General features: G+C 36.0%; 1 protein-coding gene across 3 annotated transcripts in view; it reads left to right on the forward strand.

The window, feature by feature from the left end:
- The window catches only part of SPAST (spastin), a 52584-nt gene that overhangs the window by 22069 nt on the left and 12249 nt on the right, over positions 1-18266 (forward strand). For all 3 annotated transcript variants that reach the window (XM_013967522.2, XM_018055089.1, XM_018055090.1), the window contains 11 exons: positions 1487-1582; positions 4443-4630; positions 5653-5786; positions 6068-6161; positions 11357-11431; positions 12397-12468; positions 14143-14218; positions 14505-14596; positions 14742-14821; positions 16786-16828; positions 17985-18064. In XM_013967522.2, coding sequence (XP_013822976.2) covers positions 1487-1582; positions 4443-4630; positions 5653-5786; positions 6068-6161; positions 11357-11431; positions 12397-12468; positions 14143-14218; positions 14505-14596; positions 14742-14821; positions 16786-16828; positions 17985-18064 — 1030 coding nt within the window. The remainder of the gene's footprint in view (positions 1-1486; positions 1583-4442; positions 4631-5652; positions 5787-6067; positions 6162-11356; positions 11432-12396; positions 12469-14142; positions 14219-14504; positions 14597-14741; positions 14822-16785; positions 16829-17984; positions 18065-18266) is intronic.

Below are 18266 nucleotides of genomic sequence, written 5' to 3' on the forward strand. Positions count from 1 at the left end.
TTAACTAACAATAATAAAAGGGCTCCAAGGTATATTGTATCAGCCAGTTCTAGGATACAAAAGCTTTGTGCTTTGTGCAGAGAGGGTAGCTGCTATTTAACCTGTCCCAAAGGCATGTGTGTTTGTACCATAAACCAAGCAGGGCGCCTGCTTGTCTGACCTTAGAAATGAAAGTTTAAGAGAGTCAGTATATATGTGTTACGTTTCATTGACTTCTTAGTACTGGAGATAAGAATCAGTAATGAGAGACTTCCCTGGCAGTCCAGTGGCTAAGACTCTGTGCTCCCAATGAGGAGGGCCTGGGTTCAATCCCTGGTCAGGGAACTGGATCCCACATGCCTCAACTAAGAGTTCACATGCTGCAGCTAAGATCATGCAGAGCCAAACAAATAAATAAAAATAAATCATTTTAAAAAAGAATCAGTAATGATAACTTGGAGTATTTCAATAAAATAGACATGGTCAAAATTTAGCCCTCATATAAATGAAGCCCAGGTAGGTCCATTATGTATTACTTTATTTAATCCTTGAAACCCTTGTGAAACTAATGCTGAAGCAAGTTCATACTAGTAAATGAGTGAGTGGTGGAGCACGGTGTTCATCAGTTAGCAATAGGGGGTGACTTGACTAGGGAAAGACTGCAGCAATGATGTAGGGTGGCAAGAAAGTTCAAACTGCTACACTTTGGGGCTTCAGGTCCTAGACATAAAAGACCCAGATCTTGAGAGGATCACATTGTAATTTGAACTGGAGGGGAAGGGTAGGGTTGATATAATCCTTTAAAATCTTTGATTAATTTAAAAATAGATTCTATATGCACATGCCAAAAATTTTGAGAAGTTGGAAAAGCATCCACCCCGTACTATGTCCCAGCCACTCATTTCCGCTCCCCAGAGGCAGCTGGTATTTACCAGTTTCTCTGGGTCTTTTTTAGAGAGAATTTTTATATATACAAACATACATGTGTGTTTAAATAAGTGGTTGGGTACTGTACACACAGTTCTGCAGCTTGCTTATTCCTTTCTGCTTTGTTGCATTTCTTTTTTGCTGATGAGATGTCCTTTTGTTTTTTTTTTAATCTTTCCAGATCCTAGCCAACTCAGAGCCCACGTTCTCTGTAAAGTCTTCTTAATATTCTCTTTCTAACTCTATCCTGTTATCCCTGTACAATGATTTGGATGTATTGGATATCCAGGAAATGTTTACTGGTGATAGTAGTGTTATAGAATTGCCTCAGGTTACCAAACCTGAATAATGCATATTTTGAATATAGTCATTCACTTGTTTATTTTTGTTGCTATTTTAATGTCTGAGTTTTTACTAATTAGTTATGTTGTTAAAGATAATTTTATATAAATGCAAAATCCTTCGCTATATAACTTTTTAACACCTTGAATCATTTTTAATTTTCACATAAACATTTTTTATTATGTTGTTTTCTGTTTGTTTATTTTTTTTCTTTTTTACATCCCCCTCTGTTGCATAGAGAAGCTGCAACCAAGTTTGCAATTTTCCAAGTCACAAACGGACGTCTATAATGACAGTACTAACTTGACATGCCGTAATGGACATCTCCAGTCAGGTGGGTTTAGGTTAACTAACATGTCAAATAGTAAAGCTTGCATGCAAAGTAGAGTCCTGCTTAACCTGATAACGTTGATTTGATTTTACAGTGATAGATTTGATTGGTTTTTGTTCACACAGGGCTGTGTAGAAAATACAGCATCCTTGTTGTTCATGATATGTAAACATGTAACAAATAGGTGTAGCCATTCTCAGCATGTTATATTTTCATATTTTACAACCTCCAAGTTTTGAGATGATAAAATGTGAAGGTTCATTTTCCTAAATTATTAAGATGTTCTTTTGTTTCTATTTTATTTTGAGCTTTGGTGTTTTTTCCTATCGGTACCTGTACCAGGTTTTTATAAAGCAGTGTTTTTTGAGACAGTAATTTTAATTTTTTGATCATATATCAGTTTTCAGTGCATACACATTTCACTTATACAACAAGTGAGTATTTAGTCATAACCCCTGTTGGAAAAATTTGAGGCTGAGTTCACACAGTGAAGAGAAACATTAGAATACTGTTATTCACTATGGGTTAAATTTGTTTCCCATAAGCTTTGAACATCACATAAGCTCCTACAGAAAATTAGATGTTTTTTTGTCTTGTTTTGTTTGGGTGGAAGGAATCTTCATTTCGTAGGTTCCCTGACATCATGTCTAGTTTTATTGGTAACTTTTTCAGAATTAGTTTTGTGTCCAGTGCTTAAATTTTATTGAAGTAAATATTACTTTGTTCAAATTGTAACAGAAAACTCGTAATATAGACCATAAAAAAACTGCTCTCTTTACTCATATGTAATAAAAAAAAGTTTAAAGATTTCTTGTATTTTAAATTTTTATTTAAATCAATTATATATAACTGATTTACATGGTTATATTAGGTCCAGGTGTACAGCATAGTGATTCAGTTATACATATATCCTCTCTTTTTTAGATCCTTTTTCCATATAGGCCATTACAGAATATTGAATAGAGTTCGCTATGCTGTACATTAAGTTCTTATTAGTTATGTACTTTATACATAGCAGCATGTGTATGTCAATCCCAATCTCTATTTGTCCCTCCCCACCCTTACCCCCTGGTGATGATGTTTGTTTTCTACATCTATAACTCAATTTCCATTTTTCCTCCCCTCAAGTTGATGTCTGATTTTTTTCTTGCTCTCTAGCTTCCCATTACAGGTTCTTGCTCTTCTCTGTGCTTTTTAACTAAAAGACCTGCTTTACTATTTCTTTTAATGAAGTTTTGTAGATTGTAAACTCTCAGCGTAGTGTCTGAAAACACCCTCGTCCTTACTTGGCTGGTCACCGGAATATAGAATAGATGAGAATTAACATTGTTTTTTCCTTCAGCATTTTGAGCCCACTCAGTTGCCTGCTGACCTTTGTTATTTTTATGAGAAGTCTGCTATCATCCTCACAGTTCCTTATAAAAATTTTTATCCATTTATAATCTTAGGACTGTATATTTTCTGTTTGTAGAAATTCTTCTCCAGTCTCTCTTTTCCCGTTTGAAATGAGTGATAAATACTTACCACCCTAGACGGATCTTGCTTTTATTCACGCTTTGACTTTTAATTCTTGTCATTCTCTTTTTCTGGATTGATTTCCTGGTTTTTCCTATAGGGTCTTTATCCTTTAGCTCCTTAAACAAATGGTGCAGAACATCGCATTTATTTATTGGAAAAGAACCCTTGTTTATTTTACTGTACTTAAAAAATTTTTTTTATTTTTTTCACCACACCATGTGGCATATGGGATCTTAGTTTCCCAATCAAGGATTAAACCCATGCCCCCTACACTGGAAGCAAGTTCCCTTCTTTGGCGTTTCCTTAAGCTACATTAAGGGATATTATGACAGAGCAACGATGAGGCTTTTGTCTTTAAGCTAGTCTTTTCTCTAGGCCTCTCTAATTTGCTGACTGATTTAACAGTGAACATTGCTATTAATAAACTTTGATGTTTGTTATACAGTATATGAAAATATTTAGAAGCAGTGAGATTTGAACATTTAAAGTGTATAATTTATGTAGAAGAGCAGAGTAGGTAGGTCATGTGACCTTTTAGACTTATTAGAAAATATCTTATACTTGTCCATTTATATGTGCGTGCATGCGTGCCCAGTCATGTCTGACCCTTTGCCACCCTTGGACTGTAGCTTGCTAGGGTCCTTTGACCATAGGATTCTCTAGGCAGAAATACTGAATGAGTAGTCTTCCTGACCCAGGGATCGAACCCACATCTCCTGTGTCTCCTTGCATTGGCAGGTGGAGTCTTTACCACTGAGCCACCTGGTAACATAGACATAGCATGAAATACTTGGCATATTAACCGCATCTTTATACTCTTTAAATTAAAATTGCCTTTTAAAACTCTTCTGGTGGCATGGATTGGATTTTCACACTGTTTTATAGTCTGAAAAGTTTAGAATGATGTGCTATTTGTCCCCCCCGACCCCCATACAGCCTACCCCTAGTGCCTTTACTACATTTTGTTTCTTTAATTTTTGGCAGCTTTTAAATAAAACAAAACAAAAAAGAAAAAAATTTTGGCAGCTCTGTTTTCTTGGTACCTTTTTTGTATCCTCCTCCTGCCCCGACAAATAGTTATTTCTTTTTATGACAAATACGTGTTTCTTAAAAGAAAATTACACACCAGGAAAAGGGAAAGGCTAAACACTCATAATCTTGTCCACACCCAGTAACAATTGTTATGAATACTTTAGTATATATTCTGACTGAAGTCTTATTTTGAGATACTGCTGAAATAAAAATAGTATTATTAGCTTTCAAATTTGTACTGGTCTTTATATTAACTTTTATAATGTTTAGCCACAGTTTTCTGACCATGATGACTTTATTTTTTCCTTGATAGAAAGTGGAGCTGTTCCAAAAAGAAAAGATCCGTTAACACATGCTAGTAATTCACTGCCTCGTTCAAAAACAGTTATGAAAACTGGACCCACAGGTCTTTCAGGCCACCATAGAGCACCTAGTTGCAGTGGTTTATCCATGGTTTCTGGTGTGAGACAAGGACCTGGTTCTGCAGCTGCCGCTCATAAGGTATTTTGAGACAGTAACTTCAGTTGCTATGCTGTTGCAAACAAAATTTTGAACATGACAATGCTTACTTAAATTTATAAGTACTTTGTAATACCTTAAGAGAATTGATAAGTTTCCACAAAGTTGAATGATTTCTTTTCCTTTTTTTGAATTTAGATTTATAAAAATCTAAGTAGGGACTTCCCTGGTGGTCCAGTGGCTAAAACTCTGCACTGCCAAGCCTGGGGACTTAGGTTCAATCCCTGATCAGGGATCTAGATCCTGCATGCTGCAGCTAAAAGAAACTACATGCTGCAGTGAAAACCCAGTACTGCCAAATAGTAAATAAATACAATTTTTTTTAATAAAAAGAATAAAAAATAAAATCTAAGTAGCAGAGGCAACTTGCTACTAAAAAGCAAATCTTTTTTTTTTCTCTATTATCTTTGAAGGAAATCTTGCTAACTAGGTGTTTTTAACAGTAAGTTTCTTTATCCAGTGTGTTTTATGTATTCTTTATCCAGTCTGTTTCTAATTTTATTTTATTTCTTTATTTGGCTATGCCATGAAGTGTGGCTTACCATTATCAGTTCCCAAACCAGGAACTGAACCCAGGCCTTCAGCAGTGAAAGCAGGGAGTTCCAAGCACTAGGCCGCCAGGAAATTCCCTATAGGTCATTTTAAATTCCTTCTTTGTATAATTGTGTAAATGTACATAAATGTTTTGTAACATTAAACATACATACAGTTTTGTTACAATTCTAACAAGGATCAAAATTATGTGAATGTGTTGTCATAGAGCCTTTTTATTTCATAGTAAGTAAATCTCTCTGGATAAAATCTTCTATAAACCCACTTCATGCCAAATGTAGTTCTATAGAGAATGCCATTTTATCTTAGAGTAAGTATACAGTTTGGGGATTTTTATATGTATTTTTTGCTACTTTTATTCTTTTAATTCTGTGAACATTAAAGTTAACTCACATGTGAAAATTGAAACCATTATGTTGTGTTTTCACATCAAAATTTTGTGTCCTTCCAAGAGTACACCAAAAACAAATAGAACAAATAAACCTTCTACCCCTACAACTGCTGCTCGTAAAAAGAAAGACCTGAAGAATTTTAGGAATGTGGACAGCAACCTTGCTAACCTTATAATGAATGAAATTGTGGACAAGTAAGTATTGTCATCTAAAGCATTTTATGGAGTTTAAACATGTTTTATTGGCAAAATATATCATTAGTAAAATGGATAATAAATACCTTGTCTAATTTACATATTTAATTTTTATGATGGTTTTCAATTACTGTAAATGAGAAAGCCATTGCTTTACTAATTTAACTATAGTTTCCCTCTTAGTTAATGTAAAAATGGCTACATTACATAGAGCTTAGACTTAATATTATAATAACTGAAGAATATTTATGTGTGTAGTTAACTGAAATTCTGTTTCTTAGCGGAACAGCTGTTAAATTTGATGATATAGCTGGTCAAGAGCTGGCAAAACAAGCATTGCAAGAAATTGTTATTCTTCCTTCTCTGAGACCTGAGGTAAGGACTTTATATTGTCATTTTCTTATAGTATCATCCATTACTGAATCCATAGTATCAGTAAATAAATGAGCTACACTAGAATGATTAATTCATTTAACAGTAGGTTTGATTTTTTTTTTTTTTAAGGAAAAATCATTAGCAGTTGATGTTGACTGTATTGGAGAGGAGATTGACTATAATGGTAACTAATTCCCAATCCGTTTGTAATTAAGTTTATAGGAAAAATAGGTAACAGGCAATAATTTTATATTAAGGTAAGAGATTTAAAATTAAAAGACAGAAATCATACTGGAGAAAAGAGAAATTAAGATAAAGTTATTTAGAAGAATTATTTTGAAGATACTAAGTGATCAAAGTAAATGAAGAGCTGATAAGTGATGAATAGGAGCCTAACCTTCCATCCCATAATTTTTTAACTCAATGAAGAAGTTAGGTAATCTTGCAATTGATAATAAATATTTAATTTTCCATATTTGGTATTGTTTTCGGTTTTCACAATTCACAGATTTCATATTTGATGCTATTCTGAAAAAATTGCAAAAAATAAACCTGAGGATCCAATCTGGGTCAGCTGTTTCTCTTCCTTCTGAGCTTTCAAGTCTTTGTGGACTCGTTTACAAAACCTAGTGAACATAGATGTTATATGGCACGTTATTGTGAATACACTCTTAAACGAACGTGTAAAGGTTGTGTGGCCCTATTTTTCTGTAGTCTTTGTCATTTTCATACTGTTTGTAACTCGTGAGTACCAACTATACTGACATTTATTATTTGTTGATTGTATTTTCTTTTACCTCTTGCTCATTCTAAGAAGCAGTGTGCAGGAAATCACTGGTTTAATATACTAATTGAATATTCTTAATAATAAAATAATAAAGGTGGAAAGTATTTGTCTTTATAGTAGCCAAATTTGTCCCTTGTACCACCTCAGGCCACACTTTGAGGAAACCTGTGATGGTTTGTATTTTAGGCTAACGTTCCCCCCTGGGGCTATATATAAGCGTAGTAAATGCACCAGACTGAGTATTGACCCAAAAAATGCCTGTTGAAAGGATTCATGCAACCATAGACCTGAACAGGATCTTAGCAGTCATTTAGTCCATTTGTTGCCAAAGAAACTAGTCCTAAGACTTAAATTTCTTTCTCTACATTTTAATTAAGTGGTAGATCAGTCTCAAGTATGGCCTTTATTATAAATGATGTGCTTCTTAGGGTACAAAAATATATCTAAAATTGTAAAGGTAGTAAGGAAATATCTGGACTGTGTTAGAAGTCATTCAGCTTCTGCTCTATGCATAACTTTAAGGAGCACATCTAAAATGGAGAGTAAGGTCAAACAGCATATGAATTTACATTTAGGAATATTTCCATGGTAGGGCCATACTAATTGAAAAAACTGGAATTTTTGAATAACCTAGGCTTGGGCGGGGCAGAAGCCTTAGTAAATATACTAAATTGGAGCTTAAGGAGGAATGGCATCTGAGGTAGAGCCAGATCTCAGGATTTGGACCATTTGTCTATCTCTGCATCTGCCAATTTGAACATTTTTATAATTCCTATTAAGATTCCCGAGAAAGAGAATATGATTACCCTAGCTCATCTTTTCACAGTAGACTGTAAAATGGGTCATGTGTCAGAGCTTATTTCATAAAGCACCTTTATTGTGCAACAGGTCAGCTTTATTCTTAATTCTCCACAGTGGGGAGCTTGCATGGATCACAATGGGGACATTGTTAGGCTAGATTGGAAAGCTGGGTATGACAGGCATCAGGATGAATTCATTCATTTTTTTTACAGTGCTAGAATTTTTATTTCATCTTAAAAACACGGAATCCTAATTTTGTTTTTGTTCAGTCACTCAGTCATGTCGGACTCTTTTCAATGCCATGGACTACAGCACGCCAGGCTTCCCTGTCCTTTACTACCTTCCAGAGTTTGTTCAAACTTATATCCGTTGAGTTGGTGATGCTGTCCAACCATCTCGTCCTCTGTCATCCCCTACTCTCCCTGCCTTCAATCTTTCCCAGCATCAGGGTCTTTTCCAGTGAGTCACTTCTTCACATCTGGTGGCCAAAGTGCTGGAGCTTCAGCATCAGTCCTTCCCATGAATATTTAGGATTGATTTCCTTTAGGATGAACTGGTTTGATCTGCTTGCAGTCCAAGGGACCCTCAAGAGTCTTCTCCAACAAAACAGTTCAAAAACATCAATTTGTTGGTGCTCAGCCTTATTTATGGTCCAGCTCTCACATCCATATACTGGAAAAACCATAGCTTTGACTGTACAGACTACTGTTGGCAAAGTAGTGTCTCTGCTTTTTAATATGCTGTCTAGGTTTGTCATAGCATTTCTTCCAAGGAGCAAGTGTCTTTTAATTTCATGGCTGTAGTCACCATCTACAGTGATTTTGGAGCCCAAGAAAATAAAGTCTGTTACTGTTTCCATTGTTTCCCCATCTATTTGCCATGAAGTGATGGGACCCGATGCCATGATCTTAGTTTTTGAATGTTGAGTTTGAAGCCAGCTTTTTCACTGTCCTCTTCCACCTTCATCAAGAGGCTCTCCAGTTCCTCTTCTCTTTCTGCTGTTAGGGTGGTGTCTTCTGCATATCTGAGGTTATTGATATTTCTCCCAGCAATCTTGATTTTGACTTGTGCTTCACCTAGCCCGGCATTTTGTATGATGTACTCTGCATGTAAGTTAAATAAGCAGGGTAACAGTATACAGCCTTGACATACTCCTTCCCCAATTTTGAACCAGTCCATTGTTCATTCCAGTTCTAACTGTTGCTTCTTGACCTGCATACAGATTTCTCAGGAGGTAGGTTAAGGTGGTTTGGTATTCCCATCTCATTAAGAATCTTCCATAATTTTTTGTGATCCACACAGTCAAAGGTTTTAGCATAGTCACTGAAGCAGAAGTAGATGTTTTTCTGGAATAGCCTAGCTTTTTCTATGATCTAATGGACGCTGGCCATTAGATCTCTGGTTCCTCTGCATTTTCTAAATCCAGCCTATATATCTGGAAGATCTCAGTTCACGTACTGTTGAAACCTAGCTTGAAGGATTTTTGAGCGTTACCTTGCTATCATATGAAGTGAGTGCAATAGTGCAGTACTTTGAGCATTCTTTGGCATTGCCCTTTGGAATTGGAATGAACACTGACCTTTTCCAGTCCTGTGGCCACTGCTGAATTTTCCATATTTGCTGGCCTATTGAATGCAGTACTTTAACAGCATCATCTTTTAGGATTTGAAATAACTCAACTGGAATTCTAACACCTCAACTAACTTTGTTCTTAGTGATGCTTCCTAAGGTCCACTTGACTCACGATGTAACTACATTCAGATAGATATATCTTTCCTTTTCTTCTTTTCCTTTCACTTCTTTTCTCAGCTAGTTGTAAGACCTTCTCAACAACAGTAATTAAGTTACTGAACACTAAAAGTGGCTTGAATGAGATAAATAATATTAAAAACACATTCTTGAGTTAATTTATTCTCAGAATTACTTAAAGCAAATACTTTAACCTTTGTTCATTCAAGATGGTTTTCAGTAGTTAAATGTATAAGCAAACTATGGTATATCCATAATAATGAAATATTATTCAGCACTAAAAAGAAATGAGCTATCAAGCCATGAAAATACATAGAGGAACATTAAGTACATATTGCTAAGTCAAAGAAGACAATCTTAAAAGTCTTATACTGTATGATTTCAACTAGAGTAACTATGGAAACAGTAAAAAGATCAGTGGTTGCCAAGCATTCATGGGTAGGACAGGAAGGTTAAATAGATGGTGGAAAAGGCAGTTTTTACAGTAGTGACACTGTTTCATTACCATGAAACTAATGGTAAATATTTGACACAAATAGTGGACCTTAATGTAAACTATGAACTTATGTTAATAATAATGTATCAGTATTCATCAGCTGTATTAAATGTACCATACCAATGCAAGATGTTAATAATAGGGGAGATGGGGGAGGTGAGGAGTTACATGGAAACTCTGTTCTTTCCATTAAATTTTCTGTAAACCTGAACCCACTCAAATAAAATTTTGTGTCTAAGTTGAATATCAGTTACTTCATATGGTTCAACTTAAAATACATACACTTTCACTGTTGAGTAAAATGTTATCAGTTGAGTGCCGTGCCTGGTGTCCTTGAGTTTGGCAGCTGTGGTTTGATGTCTCTAGAGAAGGAAACCTCTGCCTCCTTTTGTTGTGGAAGAGCAGTACACGCTGCATGCTCTTGGTCAGGGCAGGAGCGTGGTTTCCGTTGTTCCTCACACAGACTTTCCATCAGTCCCCCTGTTTTTGGCCAGCTGCCTCACTAGTGCTTTCTCCCATACCTGATTCCTCCAATTCCAGGCTTTTCCAGGGTTTTTTGTTCATGTCAGCTTGCTCCTGGTATCTAGGTATCCCTTCACAAGCAGGCGCTTGGTTTTAGCTCCCTCAACTCCATTAAATAATTTACCACACTTTATCAATTCACCATCTACAAAAATTTGTGTCCTCTGTTGTTTCCTTTTGTATTTTTTTTGTTTTGTTTTGAAGATTTCTTTTTTTTATTCATTTACTGTTATTTTGGTGAGATTTCTAAAAGTGGAGAAACATTCTTTGTTGAAGATGTCTTGTTTAATCAGCCTGCTTTCAGTTTTTTCAATGTACTTTTAAAATGTTTTTAATTTTTATTTTGGCTGTACTGGGTCTTCACTGCTGCACAAGGGGGCTTTCTGTAGTTGTAGTGAGCGGGGACTACTTTCTAGCTGTGCACGGGCATCGCAGTGTGGTGGCTTCTCTTTTGGGGAGCACGGGCCCTAGGGCACACAGGGTTCAGCGGTTGCAGCTTGCAGGCTCAGTAGTTGTGGTTCACGGGCAGTTGGCTCACAGCCTGTGGTGTCTTCCCAGGCCTGGGTCTGAACCTGCGTCCCCTGCATTGACAGGCGATTCTTAACCACCGGTCCACCAGGGAAGCTCAGTTGCTTTCAATTTGATCAATAAGAATTTGGGTTTATTTCACTTTGTTTTCTTCTGTTTGGGGTAATTATAGTAACTTATTGATTATATGTTCTGTTTAGAGCTCTGGGCAGCTCTCTTTTGGAGGATGCTACTGATAACAAATAATACTCAAAATGTCTGGAAAAAGTGTCTCCAGAATCACAGTTGTGAACTAAAGTATGTATTTTTAAGTTGTTCACAGGGCTTAGGGCTCCTGCCAGAGGATTGTTACTCTTTGGTCCACCTGGAAATGGGAAAACAATGCTGGTAAGAATTCCTTTTAAATTGGCAAGTTCTATTGAGATATTAAGGGTATAATGTGAATAAAAGAAACATTTCATTGTCAGAGTCTGTCGTTTATGATTTGCCTTTTGTTGTTATATACTTTCTCCCTTCCCCTACCTCCCCTCCCCTCCCCCCACACTGCACACCTTGTGGGATCTTAGTTTTCAGATCAGGGATTGAATCCAGGGTCATGGCAGGGAAAGCACTGAGTACTAACCACTGGACCACTGGGGAACTCCCAGGTTTTAAGCTAGTTTTTAATGATGAAGATAGGTGAAAAACCATGTATGTTATCTCCAGTATTAGTTTGATGCTGGGAACAGTATAATTTTCATTGTTTTCCCAAGTTAAATATTAAAATTTTGCCCTAGAAGAGCTTACCTTACTATATTGAGTATCTTCCTAATCTCTGTTTTTGTTTTTGTTTTTTTTTACTATTTTAGCAAGTTTATTTAAATAAAATAATCAGCCTGATAACAGATTTCTCCCTTTCTTTTTTTCTAATTGAGGCATAACTGACATACAGCAGATTGTTTTTTTTCTATATCGTTTTGCCAGAAGTTTTTGCTAGGATCTGAATACCTCTTTTCCTGAATGACTCTGCTACAGGGAAAACTAAATAGAGAAAGAGTAACTTTTTCCTTCAGCTGTTTCTCTTTCTCTAACCAGTTATCTTCTATAGCTGGGAAGAGAATAACACACCCTTTTTTTGTTTTTCCAACCTGTCCCTTTGACATCTCTCTTAGAGAGAAAGAGAGTGAGAAGAAGCACAGCTCCTCCTGCACCTTTTTCTCATTGCTGAGAAGGAAATACATTGATTGCTATTTGTTGGAAATTGTGTCATACCTTATGTTTTTAGGAAATGTTTTATAGAAATTAAGTTGATCACATGTAGTTATCTTTTTAAAGCAATTGAACTAACATATTTACCCTTCTGATTTTTAAAGGCTAAAGCAGTAGCTGCAGAATCTAATGCAACCTTCTTTAACATAAGTGCTGCAAGTTTAACTTCAAAATATGTGAGTGTTCTTTTTCCAGTATTGTCATGCTTTAAGTTACTGTCTAAATGTTACTGTGTTAAGAATAAATAGCAATAACATTACACAGAGATGTTTTTCTATGAGTTTTATATCTATTACTTACATATTCTTTAAATATCTTATTTTTTTACTCTTCAAAGTAGAAAGTTATGTACATTTGTTAGGCTCATTTAAAAGTGAAATTTTTCTGTGAGATTTGTTAGGGTTGTGTATTAAAGTAGCACAGACTAGCTGGCTTGAACAATAGAAATTTGGAGGCTAGAAGTACAAGATCAGTTACTGGCAGATGTCTCAGTTTTGTAAAGTAATTAAAAGTAACTATACAGTGATACTTTTCCTGGTTAAGTTTTGCTTCCTGTGTGAAATTCTACAAGTAAAACTGTTGTAACAGAAGGCTACCTATATTAGCCTACAACAGAGAACACTGTCAGGTAGGGATGCCAACCTAACTTACATACAGAACTGGCCTTAAGAAAGTATCACTTGAGGTTCTATTTCCTTTATAAAGTGTTTTTTTTTTTAATGTATTTGCTTATTTTTGGCTAGGCTGGGTCTTCATTTCCGCATGCAGGCTTTCTCTAGTTGTGGCGAGCAGGGACTACTCTCCTGTTGCGATGCACAGGCTTCTTATTGTGGTGGCTTCTCTTGTTGCGGAGCACAGGCTCAGGAGTTGTGTCCCTCAGGCTTAGTTGTTCCCGCAGCATGTGGAATCTTCCCAGATCAGGGTTTGAACCCAGGTTCCCTGCATTCACAGGTGGACTCAACCACTGGATCACCAGGGAAATCTTGCAGGGTTGATGTCATAAGAGGTCATCTCTCGCCGTTCCTTCTGGCTCTGAGAATACTTGTTTTGCAGATTCTAAATCTGAGGCTTTTCCTTTTTAATTTAATTTTCAATAAAAAGAATAGATGCCACCTAGAGTACAAAGTAGAAATGGCAACCCACTCCAGTATTCTTGCCTGGAAAATACCATGGACGGAGGAGCCCAGTAGGCTACAGTCCATGGGGTCACAAAAGTCCAACACGACTGAGCAACTTCACTTCACTGCAAACCTCATGACCCTTTCAAAGCATAGATGCTTTGGTGCACAGAATGGCTTTAGTATAGTGTTCAAGCCCCTGATAATGTCTTAAGGAGTGTTCATAGACCACCTGGACCACCTAGAAATGCTTTGACATTTATTGACAGTGATATTGTGAGAATGGATTTTCAAGATGTTTTTAGTAGAGCAAGTTTTGTTTAGGAGAGCACGTTCCAACTTCTGTGCTTCTGTAAACACACCCTGCAGCCTACGGCTTACGGAATATTGCTGCATCCCTCTGTCCTCTGGTGTTCCCTCTTCTCAGTAGTTACATCCCAATCTCAAGTCTTAGAAATGCATAGTGAAACAAGACAGAGAGATATTTTGTTTTGTTTTTTAAAGTACTCACCAGATTCTCTTAATAAATAAGCAGTCTATTTACTGGTGTTATAAGGAACAATCAATAACCCCCAAACCCCCTCACCCCTATTCTTTAAACCAAATCTTTGGTTGCTGCAAAGAAGGGAAGTTAAATTCCTAGGTACTAGATTTTCAGTAGTGACATTAAAAAAGCTGGAAGGAGCAATCTTGCGTTTTGTGGGTTTAACAGTGTCCAATGCCTTGTTTTAGGTGGGAGAAGGAGAGAAATTGGTGAGAGCTCTTTTTGCTGTGGCTCGAGAACTTCAACCTTCCATAATTTTTATAGGTAAGAACATGTCTTCCAATAGCTTAGTTGAACATTTGTAAAGTTCCCTTCTTCCAAATGTGAGGGAATGATAGGAAAGATTATTCAGAAGTAAAAAGTTTTTTAAAATTTTTATTGAAGTATAGTTGCAGAAGTAAAAAGTTTTTAAAAAGCACAAGATTAAAGACTGTCCAACAAATTGAGTAGGATACATTATATTAATAACCTAAATAATAAACTAGGTTAATCTCAGATAACTCACGTAGCTTGGCTTTTAATTAAAGTTTCATCCTTGTATTTCCTCTAGATGAAGTTGATAGTCTTTTGTGTGAAAGAAGAGAAGGAGAACATGATGCTAGCAGACGTCTAAAAACTGAATTTCTAATAGAATTTGATGGTGTACGTATTGATTATGATATTTTTATGTGGTAGCATTTTAGTGTATGTATTTTCCAATTGAATGGCCCAAATTAGAAATAGATATCTTTATTGTGTTTTTCTTTGTTATCACTTTAAAAATATTGAAAATAATTTTGACTTATAGGTACAGTCTGCTGGAGATGACCGAGTGCTTGTAATGGGTGCAACTAACAGGCCACAAGAGCTTGATGAAGCTGTTCTCAGGTAGGGAAATTTATGTGGAAATGCGCACATCACAGATGGATTTACTCCTTTATTCATCTCACGTATTACTTGTCTCTTTCGTTCTCAGTGTAAAGACTGAATTCATTGTGTTCCTCTCTATATCCATCCTCTGGCCTCTTGTTAGTAAACAAAACTTTTGAGGACAGGACCAGCATGATATCAGGAAAACTATTTTTAACTTTATGGTTTTAGGCAAATTGCTTATTTCTTCTGGGTTGAATTAAAGTCTTAAAACTCCAAAACTGATTTTTACCCTGCTAACACAGTTCATGTTTGAGCAAATTTGTTCCCTTTCTACTGGGAGGACAGTTTGACTCAACTGTCCAAATTATAAAATTCTTGGATCTCCCATTCTTTTCCTGAGGAATTTGTAACATTGCCTGTTGTTTCTAGGACTGGATGTTGCAGTGTGAAAGTCTGAAGCCAGCCTGCTTTTATTCACATTTATTGGTTAACCCAGTAGGGTTAGTGTCTAATCTCCTTTCTACTACTACTGTTACTTTTGTGACCTTTGTTTTTGTGATGGTTTTTGTTTTCTTTTTTATTGCTTTCCTGTTCTTTGCAGTCCCATTTTTCATCTTCTGTTGTCTTACTTCTTTGAACCTTTCTATCTCATTGAGCTCTTATTTCATAGGAGCCTTTTTTTTTTTCATTAAATTATTTTCTTGGAAAGATATTGGTCACAGTTTTAACTTGCTTTATGGCAAAATCCTCTTGTGCATGTTCTTCATTTTATCTATTTTATGCTTATTGTATTCTTTCCCATCTTTTTTTGGTACTTTCTTTAAAATCAGTCCTATGCCTTTGTCTGTTTTGCCTATTTTATTTGAATAAGGGGAGTTTTCTTGGAGAACCTAATTTTGAAAGGATGTTGTAGAAGAGCTAGAAAAGTAAGATAGCAAGGCAAATATCTTGAATTGTCCTATATACCCTGGACTGGTGGGCAGTCTCACTGACTCACAGCAAAACCCCACCTGGTAAAGAAGTGTACGTGTATGTAAATGAGAGATTGGGTCGATTTAGTCTTCTTCAACTGGAAAAGATTGGCCATTGCAAGACAGCTTGTCCTCTTGCCAGACTGATATCTCCTTACAAAGATGTTGTGTCTCTGAGTTTCTTTGTTCAGTCTCATCTTCCTTGTCATTCCTTTGCTACTGACTAGGGTCACATGATCTGCAGAGCCAGTCTTCACATGCTTGTTTAAATGTGGGGAGGTTAGTTTTATTGCCCCTCAGAGTGTTCTCTGTTTTCTCTGGAAAACTGCTCTGACAGCTGTGTCTGGAATTTGCATTGGCAGGTCCTGTCTGTATTCACCTTTGTCGGTATAATTTTCACTGCCCTAGGCAGGCCTTCTTCATACATTTTAGTTCTATAAGCATTACCTGGTTTGCTAACAATGGAGTTTACATTTCTGTTTCTGTTGTTCGTGTTGGTTTTAGCTGTTTTCAGTTTCAAGGCAATAGCAGGGATTCTTCAACTCCTTATATCAGATATTTTGTTTTAAAGTGTTAACTACTGTTAAAAAAATACAGATACATAAATGGTTAATTTAATTCTGACAATACTAAGGATTTTTGAACATTAACTGGAATTTTCTTAAATTGTATTGGAGTACAGTTGATTTACAGTGTTCTGTTAGATTCAGGTGTACAGCAGAGTGAGCCAGTTATACACATACATATATCCACCCTTTTTTAGATTCTTTTCCCATATAGGTCATTACAGAGTATTGGGTAGTCTTCCCTGTTGGTATATACAGTAGATCCTTATTAGTTATCTCTTCTATATATTTAACTAGAATGTTTTAAAAGAGTGACTTTTTACATTGATGACTACTAAAATGTATTCAAATGCCTTGAGCACTATACTTAAAGCTTTGTTTTTGTTATTTGCTGTTTAAATTCAAAACTGTATTTCTGAGATTGCTTGAATCCTTTTTTTAGGCGTTTTACCAAACGGGTTTATGTGTCTTTGCCAAATGAGGAGGTATGTATCTATGTTTGAACTTTTTAATTTTAGGCAGAAACAAGACCTACCATTTAAGATTACTAAGTCTTCTAGTATATGGTACAGCTGCATTGGAAAGTTTGGCAGTTTCTTAAAAAGATGAACTTACTGTAAGACTCCACGGGCTTCCCAGGTGGCGCAGTGCTAAAGAATCTGCCTGCCAGTACAAGAGACGCAGAAGACGCGGTTCAATCTCTGGGTCGGGAAGATCCCCTGGAGGAGGAAATGGCAACCCACTCCAGTATTCTTGCCTGGAGAATCCCATGGACGGAGGAGCCTGGCAGGCTACAGTCCATAGGGTTGCAAAGAGTCGGACACGACTTAGCAACTGAGCATGCATGTAAGACTCCAAAATTTCATTCATAAGATTCTACTAGAGAAATGAAAACATGTATCTATAAAGACACGTACAAGAATTTTTACAACAGCATTATAAATAATAACCAAGAACTGCAAAAAAATCTAGTCATCAATTGGTGAATAGATAAATGTGCTCATTCCTTTTATTGCTAAATGGTACCATACCATTCCATATATGGTACTTTTACATACCGTAATATGGATGGACCTCAAAAACATTTTTTTAAGTGAGGGATGCCAGATGCAAAAGATTGCCTATTATATGATTCCATTTATATGAAGTGTCTAAAAAAAGGCTATTTCTAGAAACATAAAGTAGATAGTGGTTAGCTAAGGCTTTGGGTGGAAGTCAGAATTAATTGCAAACAGACACAGGTGAGCTTTTTGGAGTGATAGAAATGTTCTAAAATCGGATTATGGTGATGGTTGCCCAACTCTAATCTTATTAAAAGTCACTGAATTATACACTTAAAGTGGGTGAGAGTCCATGTTATATGAACCCATACCTTTAAATTGCGGTTGTCTACCTCAGACCCTTAACATCCTTGGTGGTAGCAGCAGCTATTTACTTAGTGCTTTATTTGGATTAGTTTTAACTCTTTTAGAAACTTTCAAAAAATTGTCGTTTTAATAGATAAGAGTGAGGCGGTAAGAGGTAGAGTGTTTTGTGTAAAATCATAGAGCTCCTAAATGAGAGTTAGGATTTGAACCTAACTCCTGGATATTTTATTAAGCTAACTCTTTGGACTGATATTTCTTTAATATTTCTTTTCAGACACGACTACTTTTATTAAAAAATCTATTATGTAAACAAGGAAGCCCATTGACCCAAAAAGAACTAGCTCAACTTGCTAGGTGAGTGATTTGATTTCATCTATCCTGCAGCTTTTCTTTATTTTTAAGAAGTCTTTTTCTGTTTTGTTTAAAGTAAGCCCATGTCTGAAACAAGTAATTTATCTGAATACTTGTTTTATTCTCTACTTCTTTTATCTTTTCACTTACCTCATTTTCTTATGTATGATACTTAAATTTCAGTTTCTAAATCCTCTGGAAGACA

The sequence above is a fragment of the Capra hircus genome, chromosome 11 (assembly GCF_001704415.2).
Source record: "Capra hircus breed San Clemente chromosome 11, ASM170441v1, whole genome shotgun sequence".
Lineage (NCBI taxonomy): Eukaryota > Metazoa > Chordata > Mammalia > Artiodactyla > Bovidae > Capra > Capra hircus.